The sequence below is a fragment of the Eimeria acervulina genome, genomic scaffold (assembly GCF_000499425.1).
Source record: "Eimeria acervulina Houghton genomic scaffold, Eah_scaff28, whole genome shotgun sequence".
Lineage (NCBI taxonomy): Eukaryota > Apicomplexa > Conoidasida > Eucoccidiorida > Eimeriidae > Eimeria > Eimeria acervulina.
The window spans coordinates 91,977-114,332 of record NW_013548002.1 but is presented as its reverse complement, the minus strand read 5'-3'; the positions used below and the strand labels follow the sequence as shown (position 1 = coordinate 114,332).

The following is a 22,356-nucleotide window of genomic DNA, read 5'->3' as shown; positions in this document are numbered from 1 at the left end:
CGCGCAACCGTCCTGGTGTTGCCCTTGCTGCTGCTGTTGTTGCTGCTGCTGATGTTGCTGCTGCTGTTGCTCCTGCTGCCGTTGCTGTTGCTTTTCTTGCTTTTCTTGCTGTTGCGGCTCCTCCTGGTGAGGCTGCTGCAGCCCCGCACAAGCAGGAGATGCCGACCCCGTGAAGCGGCGCATGGACGGCCGCATGGCCGTCTGCGCGCTGGGGTCTACGCACACCTCTGGCTGGACCTGTGGGGATCGCTGACACCTCTGCGGCCTCTCAATGCTGAGCAGACCCACAGCTCTCTTGACGGGAGGGCTGCGGACTGACGAGAGGCTCCTTTTGGCGGTGCTCGCGTTTCGGCCCTCCTCGGCCCAGGGCCTTCGGCTGCTCTTGAGCGTGTGAAGGCAAACACAACACAAAAAGCTGCCCGCCACGGAAAGGAAAGGAGACAGACACAAAACACAGAAAGTGCGCAGTTGTACAGAACCCGCGCCGCCACCCGCTTCTTTAAGCTTTTGGTGCTTCCTCACACGAATCGCCGCCTCTTCAGCGCTCCTCCCGGGGCCCCTCACAGATGCTCTGCCAAGCTCCTTAGACGACGCACTGATGCTGCCGCCGCTGCTTCTGTTCCCGGTGGTGCTTGCAGTGGTGCTGCTGGTGGTGCTGCTGGCGGTATATGCCTCAAAAGGATCGGCAGCAACTGCTCTTGCGGTTGCTGCTGCTACGAAAACGCCCGAAGATACTCGGAGCTCTCCAGCCTCTGTACGTGGAGCAGGTGCTGCAGCTGCGCCAGACGCAGCAGCAAGAGTGTGACTGCTTGTGGGCTCTGCTTCTGCCTCTACAAAGCCGATAGTGGGCCGCTGTGGAGCGCTGGGGGTAATGGCTGTAAGGGTAGAGGGGCCAGCAGCATGCAACCCAAAAGCCAACACTCCTCTCATCAGCCGCTTCGGATCGGCAGTTATCCAACGGGCGAGGATGCTCTCAGGAGTGACGGCGTGGGGAGGTCGGCGCCTCGGGTCTATGTCGGCCCCTTGTTTGTTTGCAGCCAGCTGCAGCAACAGCTCCTTCTGCAGCAGCCTCAGTAGCCGTCTGCGTGGAGCAGAGAGGGTTTGGGCCGCTTCCAACTTCGAAGCCGCCCAACGCGGTGTCGATACACCGTAGTGCAATGACGCCTTTGCAGGGGCCGCCTTCGCTTCCTCGGCAGCCGCTAAAGCCCCTCCTGCAGGCCGCTCCTGTACGGTTTCTCCCACGGAGCCCACCATCATAAACAGTCAAGTAACCCGCCCACGGGCCTAGGTGCAGCCGCTCACGCCACAACGGCCCTCACCTACCAACAGCAGCAGCACCAACGCCTCCGACAGCCCCAACGGGATCACCGGTGGCAGCGGCAGCAGGAGCAGCTGCCTTCCAACTGGGCTTATAGGGCTCTGGGGCCGCGCCCCAACCTCAAGGCGCTGCTGGCACCTGTGAGGAAATATATGTGCCCAAAGACGCCACCTCTCCCATTTACTTGTGAGTAGAAGGGCACCTACCGACGAAAAAGAAGGCAAGGAATTGGTGCGAAGGGGAGAAGGAGTCCCACAGGTCGTCCTAGGCATGCAGAAAGACCCTAAGAGGAAAGTAGAGAGGAAAGGGGACAACTGGCCTTTAGCTGGGCCCGAAGGTGAAACAGATGCACGGAAGACTTAAGATGCAACTCAGAAGCAAGACAGTAGCCCCAGAGGGAAAGGAGCAAAAAATTATTACTACCCAGTCAACTACGAAAAAAATAGTATAATTTAAGTGGAAATAGAGAAAGACAATACGCAGCTGCCCACCAGCCACTCAACCCAGGGGCCCCACCAGACCAACACCTGGCGCAAGCCCCAAATTCCTATAGCGCGGCGGCAGACCGCTCACCCGCGGTCCAGAGCGCTGTTTGCACGGCATTTCTGAGCAGGTTCTATCGGTGTTTTTATACAAAAGCGGGTGCTAAGTTTTATTCCAGCAATCTTATTGAGCCTGATCCGTTAAGGCGTGAAGGGAAGAATGCTAGTGCTCAGCTTTCCACAAGAATAAGCGGCGGGAGCCTGTGCAGAGGGTGGTTCAGTGGTGGACCTGTGACAGACATGAAACATCCGTTTCAGTGCATACAAATGACTTGACATAGTTCCATCCACCGCTACTGAATTGACCATTTAGAGTGAATACTTTTATCAGACATCAGGAGGCCCTGCTGCCTTGTGAGTCTTCGTGCCTTGTGGTTGGGCTGGGGCAGCTGCACGTATTCGATAACTTGTCGCACACTCCGATTGAAAAGGAGTTCACAAAAGTGGATTTCAGTTTGTATTTCGAAAGATGCAAATCTTCGTTGCCTCCACGGAGAGGATGCAAATCGGCTTTGCCCCAGTGTTAAATACCCAGCTGCTAGTGTAGGTACAAAAGATTCTTCAACGAGTTGAGAGTGAGTTGCGCGCCGCCGCGAGCTGTGCATGAAATGTGCAAATGGAATCTCGGGAAGAACATGCACCAATGGTTGATATTTCTAGTTATGTGGGGCGTATTTGGGCCGCTGAGTTCAAGTGGAACGGTAGAAGCGGCTCGCGTCGCGTTGAGTCAGACGACAACAGCAACGGGGGAGGCTGCAACGACAGGGCAACAGCGAGCCACTTTCCTTGCGAATATGATAACCGCTCCTCCCAACATTGCACTTAAAGTGCAACCCGCGAGAACTCTTCGGTTTAGCAAGTCGCAGCTTAACGGACTCCTGGCCGACTTGAGGCATGAAGTGAAGTCGCAAGTACGCCAACATGCAGCACAACATATCTCTTCTGCCTGCCCATGCATTCTCCTTGTCAATTGTCTCATTCCTCAAGGTGGCTATTCTAGAGGGTAAGCAGCTAATGGTTTGACGGAACAAGTTAAAAATGAGCCTAAATGGGGCAAAATACAGGCGAAATGGCTGAAGAGGAAAGACGGCGACAAAAGACAGCTTCGACTTGGGCCACTCATGGCTCACCTATTTGGATACCTAAAGAAGGTAAAATCTGTCTAGCGAATGCTTTTTGTTTAGCCTCGCCTGTGGATTTTAGCCGTGGCGTATGTACAGCAGGGGCCTCGTCGGCAGGAGCTCCGGGAGCAGAAATGAGTTTCGTAAGTCCACAAGACAAGTAACCGGTGATACGTCATATTCTGCTGAACTACATTCATGTAGCTGCAGCGAGGATGGGGACGGCGGCCGCGGTTTGCTGTTGCGTTCAGCCCTCAGTTGCCGCTCCACTCCCAGCGAGCCTCCCCACATGGGTCCCTTGCAAGAGAGGTGCGCCTTGTGTCTTGTTCACAGCTGCCTGCCCAGACCTGTGTGCAATAACGCTGATAATATGCGGTGTGCCTACAGGCGGCGTTCCGCCATGCTGACGACGCAGCGACGCAAGCGGCTGCCGTTATCGAGGGTGAACACGTTTATACTCGGTGCCGCCTTCCCGCCTCCTCACAAAGAATAACAATTAGGGCCACTGAACATCAGAAGATTTACAGAATGAAGCCCTTGACGCTCTTGCATGTATGCACTCATTGGGGCAGTAGGGGTGTGTAACGAATGCCTTAATTACTAAATACGTAACAGGAATAAGCAAGTAGGCAAGCAAGCAGCTTACTGGATAAAGAACAGAGAAAGCACTGGCGGCAGCGTCTATCCTGATGCTTATCCCAGTCACATCTCCTGTGAGCACTGGGAAGGACGTAGAGAGGCCGAAGGCGGCTCTGACTGCATTTGCTCTTATGCCTTTGGATTTTACCCTGTCAGTCTCCCCCTGGTGGAATGTGGGAAGGAATGTAACGGGAGGGTTAGTGGTCCGTCGTTAGTCTGTTTACTTATTGCGGCCGCTACGTTGTCCGTTTAATAGGTCCTGCTGTCACATTTGATGCTTTGCCGTTCACTTTCTTCCTCTGTGTGCGAGCTGCTGTTGTTGCGGTTACTGGTGCTGCTATTGCGGCTGCTTCTATCGCACCCGTTCTGGCTCTTGCTGTCACTTCTGTTGCTGCTTCTGCTGGATTGTGCATATTTTGCTGTCGTGCCGAGCCCCTCTTACGGGCCTCGGATGTCGCATGTTCCGCTGGTGGTGCTGCCACTTCCCTTTCCTTGCTCTGAGCTATGTGGCCCAGCTGTTCATTTCCCTCCTAGTAGTGAGCTGGGGGGATGCTGGAGCCGTAAGGTATTGGGGCCCCTATTGCCATGGGTGGGCTGGCTTGGCCTCTGTGACCGGTGGCTCTGAGGCGCCTGACGTTGTGGCCGTTCGTGCACCAGATATATGTATAGTTGGGGGGTGTTTGCGCTGCTATGATATCCTTGCTACTCTTCTTGCTTTCTTGCCAGCCTTCAGAAGAGCCAAGTGGCGTCGTCTGTGCTGTGCGTCCCCTGTGCTGTGGGCGGACCAAACATCGCAGACGCAGACATCTATCTGTCGCCCCTTGATGCTGGCGTTGTGAACAATTTCCCCACTGCCGCAGCCACAATGATTGCTGCAATTATGGGCATATAACTTTTAAATGTGCAAAGGCCAAAGTGAGCTCCGAATCTGCGAACGTGGACATTCATGCTTCTGCAGCGCCAGAGAAAATTTCACATAAAACAACCAGGACGAGCGCGCAACCACCTGCAGCCCCAATAATAATTCAAAGAGGGTTACACAGAAAGCTCAAACTGAAGCTTGATTGTTGATAAGGAAGCTAGGATGACCCAATCCACCGAAATTGGCTGGCGTCCGATTGCAGTAATAAAACGAGTCCTCCCAAGCCTCACGAAGAGACGCACCCGTGCGGCACGGGGGAAATTACGGGGAAGCAATAAATTAAACAGAATAGGACGGGCAGCGCCTGCAGCGAAGTGTTCACCTGGATGGATCTCGTGTTCCGTCAAAGGTCGTTCGTCACAGCTGCAGACAGCGCAGCCGCCTCCAATCTGCGCACACCGTGGTGAACCCGCCCCACAGGCCATGCATTTAAATAGACCCTCGTTTTATTTTTAATTTTACGGGGAATACAATTAGCATGCTTTCTAAGACACGCACAGCGTGCTGTCAACCTATCAACATGAGTCGGGGCCGACGGCGGTGAACAGTGCGCTCCGATCGTCGACTACTGTTGATTCAACTGGACAAGAAGGGGAAATAAGCAAGAAAGCTGATTATTTGTTTGTATTTTCTTGTTTTGAAGGAAACAGAAAACGCATTCCTACGCCCAAGTCAACTTTCCTCCACAAGTGGAGGGGTACATGCGGCACTGAATTTCACATTTCCTTCCCAGGAGGTCCCCTATTTTCTTTCAGGCTCAACTGAAGCTCCTCATTCGTGTATAAATAATAGCGTCTTGCCCCGTAACACGATCATCGGATTCCGTTTGCTGGACAAGACGAGCAGTAAAGTACTGCCATACGCGGACACCTGTAGTCATATCCTTCACTTTACGGAGGGAAATCGACGGATTTTAGGGTTTTCTTGCAAGAAGAAGGTAGGCGATTAACGCTTGAATGAATTAATTGTCGCTGCCCATAAAATGTTCGTGAGGGACCGTAACAGCAGTATGCCGGCGCCAGTCGGGCCACAGTGGCGTGCTCTTCCCCAGCACACGAGCCCGACCGGACAGAAACACTCAGTTTAAACAATAAAATCGATACATTCGCTGGCGTAATAAAGCACGGAACTAATGCATGCAAGCATAACCACAAGGGCACACACGAGCACCGTGTTGCCCCGCTTCTGTGGAAATTCAGCATGTGTACACAGCTACCAAAGTGAATGCACAGATAAGCCAAATGCATAGAACACCCTAATAAGGGCATGTGGAAGCCTTCTTGCCCCACCGCTGCAAGAAAGGGCAGCTGGGGAGTGCCGTGCTGGCCTTCACCTGGATTCTCCGCGAAGGCTCTATGTTTACTGTACCTTCAAACATGTAATTCGTGTAGCCGTTTGCTCTTCCTCTTTAACTGTACGGCTTAAGGTGCTATTGTTTAGGTCGAGAGATTAAGCTGCCCTCACTTAATCTTTTCTGTATGGGCCTGCTTCCCATACCCACAGGAGGAGGGAACCAGCATCACCTGGCCCTTTTGATATTACTAATGACTCATACTTCCGGCAGCTCTCCGCTACATCGCTGGGAACGACTGAGCTTCCCCTCGAAAGACGTCTGCATGCCTGAAGTTTGAAAGGCCACTGCACCTTCCACCAGTTATGGCCGTTGGCAAGATAGTCGGCGACGAATTGCTGGATATTCTTGGCTTGGGCGGCGAGGAGGTACACTTGTTCTGTAGAACAAGACTCGCGCATGCGCAGCAATTCTAGTTCGTCTATTGCTTGCTGCATGTCCCGCGATTGCTGTTCGGTCAGTTCCTCGCCCAGCTCTTTCACAGCGGCCTCCAGCTTTTGTTTTTCTGACTCAAGAATCTGCTGCAAATCCCTCCGCGCCTGAATTTCCGTCAGAAGAGAAGGGAAGCACCTGACAGCATCTGCTTGGACAGTCCTAATAAGCCTCTCAAGCGGCTTTGTGAATTGAAGAGGGTTGGAAAAAAACGACGCTGGATGGATGGAATACAAAATCTTCTCTTCTTTTTCGTTTGCCTTGAGAAACAAGTTGCCGGCATCAGTGAACCAGCAGTGCTCCCCGCTCTGGTCCACTGCCTTTGCTAGAGCTTCCACCGCTAGCGCCAAAGTGATGGTCATGCGTAGCAAATGCGCTTCAATGCTTGTTTCTGTTCCTTTGAGTTGTTCTGCTTTCTGTATCGAGGCGCCCGTTTGAAGTGCCAGCTCCTCCATCACGTCCAAAGAGGAACCAAGGTTTCCTTCCCGCAGGAACAAAGACCAAAACATGCAGTGTCCGCGCCAATCACTGCACAGCTTCCGCATACCAATGCTCATCCGGGGGAAGTACTTAATGCATTCAGGAGTCAGGCCAAGCATTTCAGCCTCCACTAAATATTGTTCCTTTACCGGCATTTCTGTCTTCCGCGTTTCCTCCGCTTCACGCGCTCGTCCAAGTAGAACACTCATCTCCTCAGGCGATACTGCATCGAACCACTCTTCGTTTGCCTCTTCAGCCTGTTCAGGCGTTAATGCATCATGCCATTCTTCTGCTCCTTCATCTTGCCCAAGTCCTTCGGGCACGGGAGCTGCTGCTTCTGCTTGTACTGGTTCTTTTACTGCTGCATTTGTCCCGGAGACGGCTGGGCTTACAGGGGTGAAAATTCCCCTATTCTTAAGAGCCTTGGCTCCTTTGGGAGCTTCCTCAGCAGGACCCGACCCTGCTGCAGCAGCGGCAAGACCGGCTCCTGCCAGCCCTGAAGCACCTTCTGATTCCACTCTTGTAGATGGATTCCCGAGCCTTCGAAACCTCGGAAGCCTTTTAAAAAGAGCAACAGCTGCCTTTCGTGCTGCTCCTTTTGCCCGGGAAGCCTCGTGCTGTAAGCGTCGCCACAGGCGCTGTATCTTCTCTTTTGTGGCAACTCCCATACGGCTAATGGCCTTGCGGAGACGCTGAAGCCGACCAAGTCGCCGCTGCTTCTGTTGATGCCTTTTCCGTTGCCTTTGCGGCTCCTGCTGGGATTGTAACAGGCTGGGTATTTCGCTGTCCCTGCTCCACACGACAGAAGAGGCCGTCCTTTCCCTCCCAAGGGATAGGGAACGGTGACGCACTTCCTGATGGGCAGGCTCAGGGGAGCCGGACTCTCCAGGGGAGTTGAAGGTGAAAGAGGCGCTTATTGATGGAAGTGCCATAGAAAGAAAAGATCCGAAAGGGGACACCGTTCGGCCGCCACCGGGGCCTGACGGCTTGAGGGAGAGGAGTGGGGCAGCACCGCCATGATGATGTCGCGAATAAGTACTCGAGACAAATGCATTTACGAAAAAACTAAGTACGAACCATGAAAGTGGTAAGAAGCGAAGATGAACTGATGACACACTGCGCCGCATCGCTTAGAGAAATCGACCGTATGCGGCGATGCAAGGGAAACGTCGAACGGGGCGAAAAACAAACAATCCATGCGAATTAAGTAATACTGAAGAAGGTTCATTCCTAGCCATATCTCATGCCATGGTTGGACGTGGGGAAGCACAGTCAGGCCGCTCGGGTTCGGCAGCCCTTCGGTGTCCTGTGGACCGCGGTCCACTAACCCAGCGGTGCGCCGCCAGGAGGGTTTGACGCGGAATTACATAGAGATTAGAGATACTATAAAGGCAGGTTGTATCCTCCCACTCCTCTTAAAGTACGTTCTAGTTACCTAGTATCTTCTCGGGTGTAATCAATCCCCTTCAAACGGTCGGAGGGCAGGATTCACAGATCCAGTAGAAGGGCGGTGCCTCTTTTCTTCTGGATCCCTGCGTAGCAGCAAATGTCCAGCAGACAAACACCTGAATTTAATGTTTCCATTGCTCTGAATAACAAGTTTGCACGAAATATTTCTATTACCACAGCTCACAATCGAGAACAGCACTGCAGACGCGTTTTATCTCAGTTCGAGGCTCTCCGCCGGCATTCCAATCCATGACTCTTGGGCAAACACCAACACAAGATGAGTCTGATATATCTCGGCAAAACCACTTTATTGAGCTGTAAATAAGGGTTGCAACACATTGAATGGGTCACGGTACGACAATATCATCTGGCTCCAAGCGATGTTTACTTTCATAGCAGAGAAGGCGGTGGGCCTCCGCTCAGAATTCAGATTTCCCCTATGCACACCGTGAAAAAAATAACTTTAAAAGTCACTATGCAACTATGCTAACTTCTGAGTCCTCATTGCACGCGTGAGTATTTGTCATCATCCCGGCGCAGCCCCCTTCTGCTAGCCATTCCCCCCCCTTTCCGCCGCGTCTCAGCGGGGGCCGTTCATCCTTGCTGAGAATTGTAGCGAGCTGCAATAGAGTCGAGGACTTTTTCTTGTTTCCATTGTTCTCCCAAAGGCAGCTGAGTTTCACTCCAGCCCTCAGGTGTCCTGTGCACAGCAACCCAAAGCTTGGGACTGGTGCGCGAGCAGGCGGCCTGAGATGAGTTGCAAGGCACCTTACTCTGACTAGCGCTGCAAGGCGATCCGGAAGACAAGCGCAACCAAGCCGTCCTTTCTGCGTGCACTATCACTGTGAACAATTGCTGAGCACTTACTTGGCCCTAAGTAGCACGTGCACCAACTTCGTACAGACCATGCTACATGGTTCACGCTGACAAGTCAACGCCCGTCAGTGTCCCTCTGTACTGAAGTTGCAAAACTGACGCGCTTCACGGGATTCTGGATCTCCAGCATAAGCAGCACCAACGAGAGAGTTGACGGCGCCAAAAGAGCAAACAAACTGAGGAACGACGCGGTCAAGAGAGGCGAAAAGATTATTGGGCAATGTAGTTGAGAAAAAAGCAAAGGCGAAAAAATAACAAAGCACTAGAAACTGCATACAAGCGCAAGGAAATGGGCAGCCCCAGTGCCTCTGCAGCATTTGTCTGTCTTCCACAGAAGGCATTGCAGCCCTTGCGCTCAGTAGGGGCGGGCCCCGGGGTACAGGGAGGGATAAAAAAATCGTCTGGTGGTATTTCTCTACAAATCTAGATATCGTGCCGTCTAGCGTTCAATTATTCTGTCTTCTGCGTGGTCGCTGCCAATCTCTGTCTCCCCTGGCCACCTCTGAGAGTTAAGTAAGCCGTTATGCCTACTGAAATGGAGACCGCCGCATGCAGGACCAGAGAAAGCCAACACGCCGGCGTTATTTCCTCTTCAAGAAACCGGTGCGGCGAGTTGTACAGGCCTAAACTGTGCCTGAACCCATATCGGCAGCACAAAGGCACTAGTCCAAGACTTTGCAAAAGAGGCGAAACAAAAACGGAAGTGTCCTGAGTGAAAGAAGCAAGTAGCTGCAAATGAGCGAACGAACTGGTAGGCACTCAAATGCGAAACACTGGCAGCTCGAGGGCGATTCAAAGAAAGAAAGGCCTTGTTCTCCATCTGGTCAGGCGCTGGGGGAGGCAACAGACAGCCCTGTCTCCAATCAGCGGCTATAAGACAGAACAACTACAACAATCGTCTCCAACAATGATAGCATCGATAACTGTTTTTAGTGCCCCCCTGGGATAACTGTAGGCTAGAGGAAACGGGTAGCTTACTGTTGCACCAATGTCCAGGGTGCGAGGAGGCCAGCCAAAAAGAGCACACCCGCCCGCGACTTAAACGGCAAGTGGCGTCTAGACGAAATGAAGATGAGGGCACTGATGGATAAATACGACAACTGCGACCAAATGAGCAAAATAACAAATATGCTATGGAATATTCTGCACAAACCTAACAATTTAACCCCCTTGTGCATGCAGCTGTGCTGTACACATAACATAGCACTGCAAAATAAACTGGACACGCAGTGCAGAAACGACAGAAAAGCCTGCATGACATGGGAAACATATTCCCATCGAAACGGACTACTAACCGCTGCACGCTCAAACGGTTGCAACGCGAGTAATCAGACACTTGATCAACCGACACATAAAAAATGTGCAGATAAATAGACATAGCCACTAGCAACTGGACATGCATACGCTCTGCCTCTGTGCTTCTGCTCTCCTTTATGTCAAACAGAAGACCTACAATGCATCGTGCACTGTATAAAGAAACTAGTGCGGCGCGCAACCACTGTGTCTTCTCTTTAGAAGCCAAAGTGTAGCGTTAAAGATAAACGGGAACTCACCGGCAACAAACTGGCCTGCACAGCGTGGTAAACGCCTTCCCAACGAAATGAAGGACTGCTAGCCGCTACACGCCCAAACAGTTGCAGCAAATACAATTGAATGCGAATAATCACACACCTGACTAACAGATACAAATAGATATGTACAGATGCACAAAACTGCGGGCAACTGAACATGAGCGCAACTGGCCGAAACGCATATATGTATTGTTACAGATATGTATGTAAACGCATGCATTGTATGCACACGCATGCATACACGCATACAAATCCATATACACATACACATATGCATATTAGACATGCATGCACATATACGTGCATATGCATATACATATACATGCATACATCCACATACACATCACATGAATGCATGCATGTAGAGATAAGACGTACACCTGCGTAGATATAGGTCTACACGTAATACACATCTAAGCAGATGAATATGCATGCGTCTTCGTAAGAAAACTCATGAAAAGGATAAACATACAACGGGAAAATACTTGAAAGTGGACAAATAGAAGTATGTGGACACAAACGTACACGTCAGCAGACGCTTAGGGAAATACGCAACTATTACTAAATGGATGGCAATCCTAGTGTGTAGTCAAGGGCGCACACATGAGCGAAATAGTGGAGACGCAGAACGCATTGACACTTCATAGCAGCAGAGCATCAACTGCAGACAGATGCACCAACATGAAAGTAACGGCGCAGGAGATAGAAGATATGTTAATATGAACGATGAGTTTGGGTGGACCACAGAATTGAGAAGCACAGAAACCCAATAGCGAAGTGAAAAAAACAACATGGAGAGCAAACCTCGAAGGAGGAGGTGTCCGTTGCTGCAGAGGATTCGTCCCAAAGACCAGCCAAGGCCAATGCACAACAAACGCGTCTCGTAGGAATACGTCAGCGCCCTCCTGCAATAAACAAGCGGCAAAGGGGCAATGAACCGTTCACTGGGCTATCGCTGCTACTGTCATTGTTGTTGCTGCTGATGCAGGAGTGTGGGGAGTGCGACGGCGGACTTGGTGGAGAGGAGGAGATGAATGTTGCCGAGCTCTACAGCAACGGTAACTAAGTCAACTATCGCCTGCAGGGACAAATAGTGTATTTAGGACAAGAACGACAGGTTCAGACAAAAAACATATACAAAAAACAAGCGAAATAAGCGTACAGCGCCATGAATATGTACGGCTACACGAGAGAGAAGTGCCCCACGGAGTAGAGAACCACAGACAAATCGACACCAAAACAAGCGAGCAACGAAGAAGCAGAGAGAAGAACCGAAATGAGGCACGGAAGAAAGTATTCAGGCGGCACAAGGACAAAACCAGACAGGGAACGGATGTATATCCGAAAATGCATATGATGTTAGAGATAAACACCCAGGGAATACGCTAAGGATAGAGATATGACGACAAATTGAAGAACCTTACGCTGCAGAAAACGGAGCTCTCGCACGTTGCAGGAAGTACGGTGGCAACTATAAGGCTCTGAGGCATGCAAGTAGTTACACACGCAATAGGCACGAGTGACGCTACTGGCTTTGTTGGTTGCGTTTTCCAAAATGGACAAACGAACGCTGCATGCCTCATCTACGTTGAGGGAGCGCCTGCAGTGTGGATCTGCAACATATGTTGCTTTACCTTTCCAAAAAGACTAATGAAGTAAAAGGCAGTTGCCAACGCCAGTAACCTTCTGGTGCCAGTTTGGTCAGAGCTGCACAGGACAAGGATTGTTGGCGAAAGCACGGAGCGAGCACATAGGATGCGCAAAAGAAGGAAGCTTACGCTAAGCTAAAGGTATACAGAAGAGTGGTTGATTTGCTTGACTGTATGCGCACTGAAGAATGAACCCACAGATTTGTCGCCGTGTAGATTGCCACAACCGGGCCAAAGCAAAAAGCGGCGCAGGCGGCCGCGTGTAGAAACGTCATCTTTCCCCTCGTCTTTGACCACCTAAAGTACTGTGATTTGATTAAACAGGCGGCAAGGCCTTCGACAGAGCTATAAGTAGGGAGAGATATACTTTAGTTGCGTCGATAGGTGGTGGCAGCAAAAGGCGAGCAGGCGGGGGCGCGACGGTAGGAGAAAGGGCGGACAGAAAGAGGAAAGGAACAAAAAGTCTTGATCGATGCTTCTGCTTTGTCAATGTTGCAGAAAGATGACAAGTGGACCCAAAGAGGTGAACTGTCTCCAAGCTCACTCAAGCAACGCAGCGGAAGAAGGGCGACGAGGAGGAACAGACGGTCAATACGCGCAAGGATGGAAGAGAGCCAATATCATATGGGTGTTATCATGCCTGGTGTAATCTGAGTTTGAATCAAAAACGGTGGCACTAAATAAAGAAAAGACTGATGTTGTGTGTCGCGGCTTGCCTGCCCACCGCTACTCGTTGGGCTGTCGGCACAGCCGAGCAGGCAGCAGGTGAAATGAGTATGGATAACCCCTCAAGTACAAATAATATTCTACGTTCCAATATGAATATTCCAAGACGAACTCTTCACAGACATGTGCCACATGTTTCCTGCAGAGGTAACGCCACACGCCAGTGGGACTGTGGGAGCGATTGACTCTGCATGCAGCCATCGTCGCTTTAACAGGGACTCTTTGTGGAATGGGTCTCTAAGGCTTCTCCGCGGTTGTTTATTTCTACTTACCCTATGTTCTTTTGCCTTACTCACAACGTACAGAACAAATGGAGTGAGGAACGCAACGGGGGCCCCAACCAGTGCCGGCTGGCTTATGGTGTTGCTCCTCTGTCTCCTCGTCCATTCAGTCTTCACTTTCTCTGGCTCAAGTGGAAACTCCAAAAGGGCCTCGGGGTCGTATTGAGCTTCTGGGGGGAGCGACCAGATCCAAGACAACGCACTTGCCTAGTCGGGCCCTTTCAAGCGAAAGTTGCTTATGGACTATGGCCTATGGCACGGCCCCCTCTAGTTTTTTTTTGCACCATTATTAAACATTTTACAAGTCCGTTTGAGTCGGAAGCGTATTGCTCCCGCATTCTCCTCACTGCAGTGCCCATCCGCAGGCTCGCCTCCCCTGCCCTTGGTCAAGCCCAAAGCCCCAGAAGAGTGCTATACTTTCTTTCTTCCTCCTGACCATCTGTCATAGGCGGAGGCAGCCGTGGTGAGGCCTATGCGGAGGCAGCCGTGGTGAGGTGCAGCACCTCAGGTCCTTCTTGGGGTACCTCCCCGCCCCCGTGTCTGCACACATGTGTGGGTATGTACAAGGATGCTGCGCAACGCGTCTCTGTTTGGGAAGTATTTGCGCTGTTTGGGTCGAGGGGCGCAGAAGGGATTTAAGAAGAAGCAGATCCTCCCACCCATGCCTGTGAAGGCGTACGGCCGTCCTCCCTCGGCTGCTTCTCAGTGCGGCCTTTTCCACGACGAAGACTACAACTATTATACGAAGATCTCCTTCTCACTGCGGAAACACCGCCGCAAGTTGAAGCCAAATGTGCTCAAAAAGGACTTTGAATCCGAAGGTCTGAATACAGTTGTAAAAAACTTAAAAGTGACAACTTCAGCGCTCCACGCCATTGACGACGCGGGAGGACTGGATGAGTATTTGCTGCGTACGCCTCCAGAAGAACTCCGCAGTGTCCTTGGAGAGAGAATGAAGGCGGTAATTCGGTTCTACGACCGAAATCCCGAAATTAGGGAGTGGGCACTGCCATGGAAGTCATTCGCTAGTGCAGCTGCTCTTGGCGACCCTTGTTACGCGCTCTACAGACATCTCAGGGGCAAGGAGTTGTACGAGATGCGGATGCGACAAGAACAGAGGCGTCACTCCCCTTACTTTCTGCCCAGTGTCCATAGCATGCATCCCATGAGGCAGCCGTTCCCTGATGGCGCTGCAGATCCTCAGCTGCCGCATCTCGGCTGGGCGTTGAACCCGGCAGAGGCGGCGGCTTTGCGGCGACGGCTGGGTATGGCCGTGAACCAAGTGAGGGCCCATGCCTCCCACGAAGAAGCGGACGGCTTCCGCACGGGCAACAACAGGGGGGGAGGCGGGCAGAGCGGCTCTTCGCTCAGAAGACGTTCAAAAACGCATAAGTGGAGGGAGATTAGGGCCTACTGACAGACCCACGCAGCAGCCCATTCTCTTCAGGTGTCTCGGCATCTGCTTGGAGTGGATATACTATGCACTCTCAAAGCACTTATACGCAAACGCCTTCCTGCGTTTCTAACCTTTTCTAGTTCCACCGTGCATTATAAACTGCAAGTTTTGTTTGACTTGTATATTGCTTGTTGCGTTGAAGCAAGGCCACAGAGAGGTAGTGCCACGCATGCTGTGGCTGTTGCCAACTGTTACCAAAATAAACTGTGAACGGAAAGTACAAAGGCAGGATGACTATTAGCAGAGAATGCAAGTGCATACGGAAGGACACGGCAAAGGCAACAACGGTGAATAAAATGTCTCCGAAAACTCCAGGCGTCATTTGACGTTCGCTGAGTTACAGAAAATGCGAAGGCGAGTCGGGAACGGTGCAGAGCGAACTTTGCTTCTGTGGGCACAAACCGTGAAACATTCCACGCTTGGGAGAGATGCCTCGTTTGCAGAGTGCGAACAGTAGATTACAAATCAGACTTGATCAAGCCGCAACCAACGCTCGCAGCGCAGATGAGCTCCAGCGCAGCGCCGCCTCCCTGGGCTCCATGTGCCTTCTCGTGCAAATCGGGGATGGGGCTCTCACCTACGGGGGAGAGCAACGAGCCAGGCGATAAAATGCTCTGCTGTATGTGTACGTGCACCCCACACAGTCTGAAGTGCGACCGTGCGACGACCGCCTCGCTGCTACGACCGACCCCATTTGCTGCACTGCAGCGGCAGTGTGTGCACGGGCTTGGCGCAGCAGGACCGTCTGTCATTTTCCTGGCAGGGCAATGAGGACTACTGAGGCGATAAGGAGAAGCACCACGCAGCAGCAGAGGCACTGCAGACAGCGGTCGTGAGCGGCGTTCTTAGCAATGGCGTGGGCTGTCTTCTTCGTGCGACCGATATTCATCTCAACATTGTCCAGGCCTTCCTTCACGCCGTCGAGCTGGTCATTCTGCTGTTGCAACCGCTGCAGAATCGCCCCCCCGATTTCCTCGGTCTCCGCCGCCTGCTGCTGCGTCCGCGCCAAACTCAGCTACAGAACACAAACGCATAGACAACAGAGCAGCAGTCAAGTAGCTAAGCGACAAACAGACGAGTCCAGAGAGATACATGAAGAGCCAAACCACGCTCACGAGCAGTCGCACAATTGAACAACAGACGGACGAATGCACAAAGACACCTGGGGTGTTTGACTGATCCGCCTGTAACCCTTTACAATAGGCTACTAATTTATTTCTCCTGCTTGTTTGGAGTTCCGTCTGACCTCTGTTTGATCCTGGATTTCGTCGCCCAACGTAATCAGTTGTTGCCGTTGCTGTTGCGAGCACGCTTCCGTCGCTTCTTCCTGTGGTTGTTCATGCGTCTTTGTATAACGCTGCAACAGTTCGTCTTTGCTGACACAAAGCAGCTGCTCTTCGCATTCTGCGGATACTTCTTTGAATTGTTGCTGGAGCAGCTGCTGCCGCCGCACCAGTCGCGAGATCGCCTCAGGACTCAACAAGGACGATGAGCATCGCAACTCCAACGCCAAGGAACGCATGCAAACAGTCGCCTAGAACAATTAATATAAAACAGCCCCCATACAAAGGTACACAGCTTGTGAGTTAATGATACACACTTTAATGCCCACACGTACTGAGAGAAACACGCTCCACGCGTGAAATGCAACACGTCTAGTCATGCAAAACCAAACAAATAAGCATCTCCCTCATAATCCCAGCACAACCCTCAGCGAGAAAAGCGATGCAAATACTTAACGCGAAAGTGCTGCATAGTGCCAGGGTAGGCGGAATTCCCCACGGAATTTCTGTCTCTTCATACCTCTTGCTTAAGTCTGTTTATTTGGTATATGTGCTTTTGGCGATCCTGACTGTTTATCAAGGGACCCGCCGCCAGCTGACGTACGGCCTCTCTCAGGTCCTCTACTGCCTGCTGAAATTGCAGCAGCTGCTCCTCCACCTCTACACCCCCGAGCCCGTCGTTTCGATACTCCATGTGCAATATGTTTATGTAGTAAAATATTATGCTTTGATAGCTACTTTTGATATGCTGGCTTATTCGATCCCTTTAAAACTATTAACGCTTGCAGGCGCAACAAAAGGCTCTTTACTTTGAGCCGTTCCAGTCTCAGCTTTTCTACGGATATCGAGTGTCTTTAGCTTTTTAACCTCCTTTGAAATCTCTGTCGCAATACAACCTCTCAAAGACATTCAATCGGTTAGCTTCCTCTGAGGTCCTAGAGGCCTCTAGATGCCCTTCGACCTCATACAAATTATAGGTCCTTCAGTTGTTGTATGACACCGAGCCCTCCCAAGACGCTTTACTTTTCTGTGAATCGGAATTCCCATTCAACGGCTGGTCGTCGCCCCTGCACGGATACGGAGGCTTGATGGCCGGAATTCTGGGTAGACACAGCCTCCGGGAGCCCGGCCCAGAAGAAGAGAAGCCGTTGAGAGTTGAATGCGGCAGTGGCAGTGGCAGAGCTGATGAAGAAGCCCTTACTGAGGTCTTACCAGAGTCCTTCTGCTTATTTGTAGTTGCCCCTAGACGCGCCATCTATCGATTGCCCCTTCATTCCTCACTTCATCACTTCAACAGCCCAGCGTTCTATCATTTCATTCCTCCACCAGCTCAGTAGTTTATGCTTGCACAGTTGCTTTGCGCTGCAGCACTGGCGGCGGTGCCCTTGCAACTTTTGCGCCTCTTCCCTGAGAGCTTTTGCAATTGAGATGGCAACAGAAACATCCTCAGGTGTTAATGGTCGAACTAGCCGAGGAGGGGGCGAGCGGTAAATTGGGTATTTCCAGCGGTGATATGCGTAACAACAGGTGCCCAGCAACCAATATTCGATGAAGCAAGAGGCCCCACGAAGCAGCGGGAACAATACCCAAGCCGCAATACAAAGCGAATGGTCAATCCATTTTGTTCCGCAAGGGAATGAGAGTAATACACCCAAAAAATCTCCGAGGGAAGGGCGAAGAAGTGTGTCTGTCGATCTTGCCCGGCGCTTGTACGGGCTCTGCATCAAAAGCGGATCATCAGCAGTTGAAAGTATGCGGAGAGGCTAAAACGAACTGGAGATAAAGAACAGATGGCGCTGCGATGTCCAAACCAGGCGCCAGCAAGCCGCAGGCATCTGGGGCTGCGGGAGACTGCATGTCTAACGCCAGTGAGCAAATCGAAGGGAATCCGAGCCATCCCGTAGTATCCCACTTGGCGTTTTTCGCTCGTTTTATATGGGTATAGTGGATGTTAAGAATAATTAGAGCGCGTAGCTGAGCATAGACAGCGCTGACCCGAGCGACTGCAGCTCACAATTCAGGGCGGCGCCGGGACAAGTGCCCTTCAAATCACAAAGAAAACGGCCTTCCTCCACTAAATTTGTGAAACACCTTTAGGGGATATGCCCCGGAACCGTCCATCCATACATAACCCATCCAATAGTCGGCCCACAACGCCTGCACCAGAAGACCGCTGCGCCACTTGCCCCCCGGCGATGTTGGACGTGTACTCGTCCTGGCTGGGCACTGCAGCCGCGAATGGAATCATTAAACAAAAAAGTAGGTTTCCTCTCAATGTTCAGCTGTTCGGTGCACTCGAATGCAAGTCAGGACGGCTCCTCCAGGAGCTTGACCTTGTGGACGTCGTGAGTGCCTAATTCGCGTTAGCTGCGCATGAAGACTCACCCACTAGGAAAGCTGGAGCCAATTTAACAAAAAATGCTACAGACAAGTTCTAGAATAAGTCATATCCTAAGGAGCATATCAGGGTACCTTTCGCCGGCCCAGCGGGTACTCCTGTCCAATACTCGTGACCAGCGAGTAGGCCAAGAAGGTAACATTAACTTCGCATGAACTGCCACGGCCCTATTGACAAGCTTCTATTGAATCAACTGTAATGATGCAGAAAAGGGCACAACATTGACGGTGAAGAGGAGCTCGGAACCCGAGAGGAAAGGCACCACTTCGTTGCCCGACCCTTCCACGCCGCAAACGACTTTCGGGACCTGCGGAATCGACGCCAATAGCACCGAACACATTGTTTGCTCGGACCTTCTGGAGATGCGCTGATGAATCTACTTTACTTTTCAGTTCAAAGGCGCAGCCTCCCCTACCGCAAAAGGCGCCCGTTCCAGCACCACGCAGTCTTGCCCCTCCACCAATTCTGCTCAATGGACGGAGATAAACACACGCAAATACGCAACAATGAGTGGAAAAGGCTAAGGGACGGGCAATAAGCATCAAGCGGCACATTTCCCATAAAGGACGCTATGGGTTGTGTGAAGACCGATACTGAACGTGCAACATGGATGTATTTCTACTCAAAAATGGCTTTACAGCTTCATTTAATAATTTTCAACTTGATCGAGAGGCTTTATGCGGCGCCGAGGAGAAAACGTGCCAGCCACGCCTCAACAAACAGCGCAAAGTTCAGGTGCATCTGTTCAAAGGCCTTTGTCTGTTCTACAGAACGCCTACCCTTCTTAGGTATCCCGAAGAAGGCTGCTGCGTGTTCACACGCGAAACCCCTCAGCTTATCTAGGCATCCCTCGCGGGCAAAAATGTCGGCAAGGTACTGTGCAAAAAACAAACCACAACAGTAAACTGACAGCTTACGTTGAGCTTGACGCGAAATGCAGAGGCGCATCCTTCCTACCCGATTGCACACACGCATACGGCCGTACACATCCCTGAGGGGCTAAATACCTAAACTTCCAAAGAGAAGCACGGTAGCGGCATATATTGTGTAAAAATGTGTAAAAACGATGATAGATCACTGCACTCCGTTAAACAGCAACAAGTTTGCTCTTAACATGGAGCGGTTCTACCGTGATTAGTCGCAACAAGACAGCAAGGAAGTTAGTAAGGGCGAAATTACCGCTAGGAGGAACGGCTGAGTATAGACGCCAGCTGCTGGCGGGTTCGAGTCTTTCTTTGTCCTGTAGATGAACAGGCGCAAACTTGTTAATACAGTCTGTCTCCATCAATGAACTGTAATATGCCCAAATGCAGTTAATCTTCACTGTATTTCCTGGACTGCCTTAACTACGGCTCACTGCTTTGCGTCGCACTTTGTCTGCCCTAACCTGAACTTTCTGTACTGCGCACTGTTTCGTTTGAATTCATTTTCTCTCTCACTTTACTCTACAACATATTATTTCACTTCATCTCCGCTCCCGTCACTCTACTGCACTGTATTTTACACTCATTTGACGTTTTTTTATGTTGCTACACTTCGCGGACACGGGATGAGGAGCTGAATCCGAGCCGAGAAAAAACTGCGTATTTCCCTCGCGAATTACCTGCGAGTGCAAGAGCAACGACGGTTTCTACAATGAACCGGGCTCTAGATGAAGCGCAGCAAAAGGAAGACTCTCCTAGGCTAAATGTGTACGCACCCAGTATACGCGGTAGAGTGGCTATTGGTCAAGGGAGGTTTGCATAGGAAGGCTGAGGCCACTTACGCTTAGGAGTGCCTGACGGTCTTCTTCACACTTGGCTAACGGCTTGCAAAAGTTGTGAGGATTTAGCACGTGGCTTTCCTCGGCCCTCGCCAAAGAGCTCTTGTAAAGGTGTTCTGGACCCCATACGTCAGCCGTTGTCAGCTGAAGTGTCAAACAAACACGCATCGTTGCTTAGAACCTCGAATACAGCGCTGCATGTTAGTGGGGGTGCCTCTCCTTCCGGGTTCACACAGTGCCCGTCAACTGGGCGAAGTAGGCAGTTGTATTGTTGGCTCTGAAAAAGCATAGGGCTGATATGCCTGCTTGCCCTTGATGCAACAGACCACAATGAGCCCGAGTGATCGAAATGAACACACTTGGCAACATACTTCGCAGCACACTTCACAAAAACCTTTATCACCTGCCTTCCTTGATACAACAATTATTGATGGTGTACACAGAAAAGTTGATAACGCGTTACAGGGATACTGTGCCTTCGCTTTCCCACCCGCAGGTGGTGTGCAGTGATGGTGGCCGCGACATTCTGTTTTCCCTTTACAGCTTCAACCGCAGCAGCCGTGGAGATGTGCTCAAACACAATTTTTAAATTGGGAAAGCGCTGGTGTACCTAACAAGCGCAAACAACGAAAACGCAAAGGGCAATCGATTTCATAGAACGAACATAGTTTTGTCGTTCATCCTCTCTCCTAAGACTCCCCAATACAGGTAGCAGAAGTTGCAAAGACGTAGTGAGGAAGTGCGCGGGTTTGGAAGGAACGCATGAGTAGGGTGGAAAGATCTCGGACTTGTTCAAAAGTCGGCAGGAACATTTCCTCCGCCTTGAGTGCCGAAGCTGTCGGAGACTCTGCGTGAATATGCAGGCTCAATCCGCACCGCTGGAGCGCTTCAAACACGCCATCAAACGCCGTCAGATCCTGCAGATAGCCCAAGATGCACACCTGCGTCCATGGAGACTGTTGACTCAAGCTGCGACTCGGCTGTCTCTCGCCACCCAAGTCAGGCGGTAAGCCCAGCATTAAAAGGTTCGAGACAACATTCGCAGAAGTGGAGGGACCACTGACCTCCACGCCAGCCTCCGAGTTTGTAGTAACACCACGCGGATACAATTTCACCTGCAGGGCGGAGAAAAAGAACACGTCCCGGAAGAGCGGATGGGTTCAGGCAAGCTGACGCTTTCGCCACTCTGCACGCTTCTACGTATGATGCAGACGGTTCCAACAACTAGACGGCAGGAGGAGTGCAGCACGAGCGGTATCTGTGGTTGAAAAGGCTGAAGCATGGCCCACTCCAACGACGTGCGAGGCCTTTGCATTCTTAGCAAGATCATGGGGATCGACATCAGGGCACAGGTAGAGCGTCATCAGGTAATTCACTTTGGGATCCTGCAGAAACCGCCACCTCCAGCACACGGCCCACTACACTGAAAGAAATCGCCATGTGCATCAGTGCAAGAAGCCCTGCAGGAGCATATGCACCCCACAACCTGCCGAAGGAAGCTGCGAGGAATTTGAATGGAAAGCAGATACGCACCCTCTTCAGCAGCTCGTTTCTGTACTCGAGCGCCTGCGAGCACGTCACAATCGGGGGGACTGTGTTGGGCATCACCAGGACTCGGTTACTGCAATCGCACGTAAACCAGACACAAGGCGGCGGAGGTGACTCATGTTTATCTTGCATCGACAGCTCGGCAGCGATTCGTTCCTGCTCCCCTCGTCGCTACGGCGTGGTTGCTGATTGAACGTAGCGTTTTTGTTTGGCAGTCCCACCATCCTCCTTTGCGAAGATGAGGAACTACAGCATCCATGAGTTCCCCTTGCCTTAAGTGTGTGTGCATGTCGTCGCCCATGGGCAGCACAAGTCGCCCTGAAGTGGAGCCCTTGTCAACCATGGCTGCTGTGCATTAAAAGCGAACCTGAAAACCACTTCTTAATGGGAAATACTACAAACGGAGCTGCTTACAGAATGGTGATGAAGCTGTCGCAGAAACGGGAGTCAAATAGAAGGAAATGCGTTCCGCTGTGTGGGGCTGCGGCTGGGCACTGCCGTCTTCACGGCCACCCGGTGCCGATGGGGCTGCACTACTTGGTGCAGCAACCG

The 22,356-nt window shown here is 51.5% G+C and overlaps 5 protein-coding genes across 5 annotated transcripts; 1 reads left to right on the top strand and 4 right to left on the bottom strand.

Moving 5' to 3' along the window:
• On the bottom strand, window positions 1-1,254 carry EAH_00006550 (hypothetical protein; the record flags this gene model as incomplete). The annotated part of the gene is made up of 1 exon (XM_013392515.1): window positions 1-1,254. A coding segment is annotated over one exon (1,254 nt), but the record flags the coding sequence as incomplete, so codon positions are not given.
• Window positions 1,255-6,006: 4,752 nt separating this feature from the next.
• EAH_00006540 (hypothetical protein) lies at window positions 6,007-7,737 on the bottom strand (the record flags this gene model as incomplete). The annotated part of the gene is made up of 1 exon (XM_013392514.1): window positions 6,007-7,737. One exon carries the CDS (start codon window positions 7,735-7,737, stop codon window positions 6,007-6,009), a length of 1,731 nt encoding a protein of 576 aa, XP_013247968.1.
• Window positions 7,738-12,852: 5,115 nt separating this feature from the next.
• On the top strand, window positions 12,853-14,774 carry EAH_00006530 (hypothetical protein, conserved; the record flags this gene model as incomplete). Its single annotated transcript, XM_013392513.1, has 2 exons — window positions 12,853-12,995; window positions 13,925-14,774. The coding sequence occupies 2 exons, from the start codon at window positions 12,853-12,855 to the stop codon at window positions 14,772-14,774; spliced, it is 993 nt and encodes a 330-aa protein (XP_013247967.1).
• Window positions 14,775-15,271: 497 nt separating this feature from the next.
• EAH_00006520 (vesicle transport v-SNARE domain-containing protein, putative) lies at window positions 15,272-16,790 on the bottom strand (the record flags this gene model as incomplete). Its single annotated transcript, XM_013392512.1, has 4 exons — window positions 15,272-15,390; window positions 15,639-15,828; window positions 16,060-16,347; window positions 16,617-16,790. 4 exons carry the CDS (start codon window positions 16,788-16,790, stop codon window positions 15,272-15,274), a joined length of 771 nt encoding a protein of 256 aa, XP_013247966.1.
• A 1,885-nt stretch (window positions 16,791-18,675) lies between these two features.
• EAH_00006510 (dihydroorotase protein, putative) lies at window positions 18,676-22,147 on the bottom strand (the record flags this gene model as incomplete). The annotated part of the gene is made up of 9 exons (XM_013392511.1): window positions 18,676-18,801; window positions 18,910-18,959; window positions 19,274-19,370; window positions 20,260-20,400; window positions 20,747-20,866; window positions 21,045-21,371; window positions 21,546-21,641; window positions 21,790-21,877; window positions 22,026-22,147. 9 exons carry the CDS (start codon window positions 22,145-22,147, stop codon window positions 18,676-18,678), a joined length of 1,167 nt encoding a protein of 388 aa, XP_013247965.1.
• Window positions 22,148-22,356: the final 209 nt, after the last annotated feature.